Consider the following 6318-nt stretch of genomic DNA (forward strand, 5'->3'; position numbering starts at 1 on the left):
ACCTTAACCCTCCTCTAACAGTAGCAGCAAGGGACTGCCTTCTTCTCCCTGCTTAGCAAACTGAGATAGCCAAGAACCCCCTAGAGAATCTGGGGGCCATTTCCATAAATAGGACAGGACATGTTGACAAGTAGATACCATTCTCTGAGAGCAACAACACCATAGGGACCAGGACCAGAAGTTCTGAAGTACTTAATACAAGTGCATATTTGTCCAGCAGAGAGCAAATTTCCAATCTGGGGAATCCACATTGATACCAAGTTCTGCACTTATTTACCCTGCAACCTTGGAAAATTCACTTTCCTTTCTCTGATTACCCTGCAACCTTGGAAAATTCACTTTCCTTTCTCTGATCCCCTGATCCCCAATCTGCCTGCTCTAAATGGGTTCTGCCATCTGCCACAGAAAGACAAGATATATAAGACTTTGATGAAAAGGAAATTTAATACAATGAGTATACAGTACGGAAGACAAAGAATATAATTTCTAAGTCAAACACCTGCAGTTATCCATCCCCTCATTGGTAAAAGTCAACCCAAAAGGGATTGGTCCAAAGCAAGTCCTGAAAACCTGCCACAAGCCTAAAGCACCTTCTGGCCACTACCCATACAAAAGGGTCAGAAATGGTCAGACAAGTCTGGTAGGAAAAGAGTAAAATCAAAATCAATGTAAACACTGCTAGAATCAACCCGCCCATGTTTGTTTGTTTGTTTGTTTTTTCCTGCAAATGACTAAATCTAGTAAAATGAAAAACAGGTTTCCCCGCACAGGTCCCAGCCACGGCTCCTCCGTGCCAGGCCCGCGCCGCCCCCGCCGGCCTCGCGCTTCAGCCGGGCTCCTCTTCATGGTTCCCAGAGCCGCCTGGAGTCAGGCGGCCGGGTGCGGGCCGCCTGCGGGCTGCCTCCCTCCCCCGCCGGACAGCGCTCAGTCCTGTGCGATGCTCCTCAGCACGTACTTGACCGTGTAGGCGAAGGCCGCAAAGCGGACTATGGCGAACAAGTTCGCCAGGGCACCGCCCAGGTGCCCGTGGTGCCGGTTGGCCTGCTGGAGTCCAGCCAGGTGGGGCCAGGCCCCCGGCGCGCAGCCGTTGAGCAGCGGGAGCCCGCGCTGGCCGGGGAGCTTCTCCCCGTCGGGGACCACGTCGGGCAGGGGCAGCGGCTGGGGCCAGCTGCTGAGCTCCTCCTGTGCCTTCTGCTTCTGCCTGATCTCAGAAGACTTTGTCTTTCATGTTGAAGGCCAAGCTCTGCGCGGCCAGCTGTCTTTTCGTGAAGTCCGAGGTCTCTATGCTGCCCAGGGTGGGGCCCTTCTCCACCATGAAGCTGAGCAGCCCCGTCAGGATGGTGGACACCGACCAGGCTGGGTTCCATGTGTCCGGGTGGAAGTCTGTGATGGACAGACACAGCCTGGTGTTGACCTTGAACCTTCCGTTGGGGGTGATCATGTAGATGCTGGGGGGCTTGAAAGGAAACTCTCTGGGGAAGACGAGCTTTCCGTGGTAGTAGCCACCCTCGTAGGGTGTCATCTCAGGGCCGCGGACCACGTAGTGCCACTCGAGGATGTTGGAGGGGAGGGGCTCCGCGCAGATGTAGGGCACCGGGTCCTTCTTGATGCTGAGGTAGTCCTGCTTCAGGCACTGCGTGGCTGTGGTCGGGGCTCTCTTGCTGCTGTTGCTGCTCATCTCTTCCCGTCGCCGCTCGTGGGCCCCCGCCGCGCTAGGGCTCGCTGTGGTCGAGGCCGGAGCAGGAGCTGGAGAGGGCCAGGCTCCTGAGAGCCGCCAGGAGGAGCCCACCACCTCCGCCACCGCTGCTGCCTCACCCACATCTGTTTTAACCAGTCCAGGGCAAAGAAACAAACACGGTTTCTTCATCAAATGCTTGCTGCTCCATGTGGCAGGCCTGGGTTTTTCTATCTTTAATGAGTCTTCTGGCATCCCAAGCTGAATTGTGGGGGTGGGTCTTCTAGGATATTTTAAGAGCTTCTAAAAATAGCCTCAAGATCTCAGTTAATATCCTGGATCAGAATATTAACTGAACATTGGAACTCACAATCTTGCCAAATTCCCATCCTAGGCTCCATCCTCTTATTGAACAAGCTAATTTTCCCTCCTTCCTAAGTTGTCTTCTTGGAGAGCCCCACCCAAGCATTAAACATTCACATTTACCCTTAATTCTCCATCACTAAAGCCCATGATGTAGTAGCTATTTCTCTCTAAAAGTCACTGTGGATTCTGTGATGGGCCATAAACTAAGACAAAAATAGGGAGAGTTTGAAACCAAAGACACAAGTCCACAGAAGTCATAAAGCAAAGAAAGACATTGGAACATGAACAAAATAGGAAGATAAGACAAGGAGAAAAACCAGAAAGAATTAGATAAAAAATGAAAAAGAATCTCATTTACTGGAACAAAGAAAGAGGAATATTCAGACATAAAAGTGAATAGAAAAAACAAGGAGAAGCCAAAGAGAAAAAGGTGACAAATATAGAGTCGAAGCAGGAAGAGAAAAAGGAGGGATCCTCAGTTCCTTATCTTTTCTTAACCCCCTGCATTGTCATCCTGTGACTAGAGGCTGGGACTGAATTCTTGAGGTAGTACCTGTGGAACCCAAATGCCCAGAGATGGCCGCTGACAGGGCACCCAGAGGCCATGACAGACAGAGACGAAGGTAAGTGTGGCACTGAGCACAACCAGTCCTATGTGCGCAGTGCTGTCATCAGGCACTTACAATCACCATATACTGAAGATGGGTAAATAAATAGTCAAACTCAGAGCAAATACACCGAAAGATAGCCCACCAAAAGAAAGCACTTTTCTATTTGCTATTTGAAGCAGTTCACAGTTAGTCATTATAAACAATACCAGAATATTTAATGAACTTTATTTTTAAAGATTTTATTTATTTATTTTTGTGTAGAAGAACTGGGGTATAGGCTGGGGATGAGGGAGGGTGAGATAATTCACCAGAGACAGATTGGGAAGAAGAACAAGTAGATTTACTGAAATACACTGATGAAGGGAGCACTGGGTGAGACAGGAAAGGTCTGATGGGCCATGTGGGTTAGCTACATGTCAGCATCAAACTCAGGTTGCTGGGAAGCGCTGTCATGGTGGTAACACTGAGAATTAACCCATAGGCCATCAGTGGGCCCTTAATCAACTTTTTTATACTGGTTATAATGGATTATTAATGGTTTTGTATGAATAAATACATGTCTTTTATGGGGGGTTATCAAAATCTTTGAATCATTTAGGGTATTTGAAGGTTTTCACCTTACTTGCCACCATGGTTTTAGATTTCAGTTGCAGTGAGATAGTAATAACATGTTCTGTTTTGGGATCTGTTTGAATGATTCTCTTACTGTTCCTACCAGAGTCTGGAAAATAAATAGAACTTAAACAAAAATCTCTCCCATGGGGTATTTTGAAAGGGTTTGACTAGGAAGGTGAAGAAGGGATGTCTGTTCTTGCGTTTAGGCATCAGACTACATAGGTTTAAGGCCCAATTTTGTGCCTGAAATGTTGACTGAACTTGAATTGGCTTCATCCTTCTGAAACTTAACCTCCTTCTTAATAAAATAGGATACTCACTAGGATGGAGTTTTCAGAAGAATAAGCTACTAAAAACTATAACTATGAGAAGACTTATTATTGCAAATGGCTTTAGGGAACATCAGAATGTTAAAACTAACACACCTCCTGGTAGAGATCAGCACACAAGCTTTCTGAATTTCAATAGGGCAGGAATAGAAGGAGATCCATGGGGGAAAACATGGGAAGCTGGATCAGAAATTAAAGAATGGAAATCTGAGTATAATGTCTTAACAAGAACTAAGATGTGATTAATTTTGAATTTTTTAAGATTTATCTATGCAAACAGAACGGGGTATAGGACAGAGGTGCAGGGGCAGTGAGAGGATTCACCAGAGACAGAGTAGGGAGCAGAACAGGCAGATTGATGAAGTACACTGCTGAGGGGAGCAGAGGGTGAGACAGGAGAGGTCTGCTGTACCATGAAGGTCACCTTCCTGATGGGGATAGAATTGGTGCTGAAGCAGCTGTGGCTAGCTTTATAGTGCTGTGCCTTAGCCGTTGTGCCACCAAGGAGAGCCTGACATGATTAATTTTAAAAAAATAATGTATTAGTTTATTTTTATATCATTTTGTGCCTTTTACTGTCTCAATTGTAATCCCCGTGGGCTTCCCAGCTGATGTGATTAATTTTTTATGGTCTGATTTGGTGGTGGGTTAAGAGGAATTATAAATAAATATATATATATATATAATATATATATAATGTTTATATTATATAAACATTGTTTTATAACAGAAATCCTTAAAAGGGGAGCATGGTCAGCATACCAGGGATCCAGGAAGTAGGAAGATGCTTGTCAGAGGGATTCTAAGCATGAAGACCAAGGAGATGAGTGGGTACCATGAAATGTCACTCTTGAGTAGTCCATGGCTCTCCAGTACTTAACATAGGTTAATTCTATGTTCTTTTATATAATAAGTGAGTCCTTATTTGATCCCTAGTTGCCCCCTTCTTAGACTCATCTGTGAGTCTAGGCTTATTTCTACCCCTCTCTCTAACCTATAATCTTATTAAACATCTGTCCACCATAACTGATATGCACTTTCTCCTTAAAATACACCCATGCCACTTCTCACTTTGCTTAGTTTAGTTAACTTATTCCTCAAAGTTATCTAAAAATCACCTTTGCGGGAAATCTTCCTTGACAATCCTGCATTCCCCGTCTTAGATCCCATAATTTTTGCTTCATAACTCCTCCACTTAGCGATGTCAATTACCATTACTTGCTTGCTTCCATGTATTTGTCCTCTGTAAGATAATGAATCATTTGAAGGTGAGAACCATACCATCTCTATGTTTGTAATAATAGTCATAGTTAAGATTTAACTAGCATGCCAAATATGTTAAATACATGAAGTCTTGCATGAATCCTATTGAAATGGATATTATTAAATAACCCAGGTCACTCAATGAAATTTTACTATGCATACATCAGAAGCCTCTAAAAATTAAAAAATGACAACACTAAATGCTAATGATGATATGAAGAAACTGAATCACTTATATATTGCTAGTGAGAGTGCATAATGGCATACCTTTGAAAAAGTTTAGTAGATCCTTATAAAACTGGAAATGCAACTACTACAGCAACTGAATTCTGGGCATTTATCCCAGATAAGTAAAAATTTTCTTCCGTACAATAAGTGTTCATGAAAGGCTTCCCTGATGGCACAAGGGGTTAAGTCTCAGCACTATAAAACTACCAATAGCCACTGCAACAAAAATTCAAACCCTGGCCATGGCAAAGCAAACCCATCCTGTCTCACTTCAGCAGTGCATTTCAATCAATCTGACTGTTCTGCTCCACACTCTGTCTCTGGTGAATCCTATCACCCTTGTAGCTCTGACCTGCACCTCAGTTCTTGTATGCATAAATAAATAAATCTTAAAAAAAAACCTGTACATGAATGCTCATAACAGTTTTATTTATTATAGAAAAAAACTGGAAACTATCTAAATGTCTTTCATTAAAAAAAAAAAAAACTGGGGTACATTCTACTATAGAATACTACCCAACAATAAAAAGGAAACAGACTAGTAAGGCAAGCAACAATTTTGATGGACTTCAAAAAAATTATAAGTGAAAAAATTCAAGCCTAAAACTTTACCTATTATAAAATTACAGTCATACAACATTCTTGAAATTATTGGCATGTATACAACTATATAATTTGGTTTTCCATATATATATGTATGTATATATGTATATATATGTATGTATAAATGTATACACACATACACACATGGATGGATGGATGTGTGCATGTATACATACACACACACACATACACACATGGGTGGATGGATGGATGGATGGATGGATGGATGGATGGATGGATGGATGGATGATGGATGGATAGCACATCAGAAATTTCCAGGAGTTAAGAAATGTGTCATGATGGGAGAGAGTTAATGGTGGTTATAATAGGAAAAACATGAGAACAATGTATGATAATAGGGCAACATGAAGTATCCATGTAGTGGTGGAAATGTTCTGTATTTTGATTGATTGTGTCACGATTAATATCCTGGTCATAATATTGCACTATAGTTTTGCAAGATGTTATCATCAGGATGATGGAAAAAAAACATAGAGGTTTCCCTGTATTAGTTGTGAAAACTACATATGTATCTACCACTTTCTCGAAATTTAGTTTAATTTTAGAGAAAGACATGAGTCCTGATACATGTTATGATATGGATGAAACATGCAAAAATGACACTAAG

The 6318-nt window shown here is 42.6% G+C and overlaps 1 protein-coding gene across 1 annotated transcript; it reads right to left on the minus strand.

The window, feature by feature from the left end:
• Positions 1-915: 915 nt before the first annotated feature.
• Positions 916-1750, minus strand: LOC101636881 (ubiquitin-conjugating enzyme E2 J2-like). The gene is given in 2 exon segments (XM_012734441.1): positions 916-1210; positions 1212-1750. Coding segments are annotated over 2 exon segments (753 nt in total). The 5' UTR covers positions 1679-1750; the 3' UTR covers positions 916-924.
• Positions 1751-6318: the final 4568 nt, after the last annotated feature.

This window comes from Condylura cristata, unplaced genomic scaffold, assembly GCF_000260355.1.
Source record: "Condylura cristata isolate star-nosed mole 26May11 unplaced genomic scaffold, ConCri1.0 scaffold00056, whole genome shotgun sequence".
Lineage (NCBI taxonomy): Eukaryota > Metazoa > Chordata > Mammalia > Eulipotyphla > Talpidae > Condylura > Condylura cristata.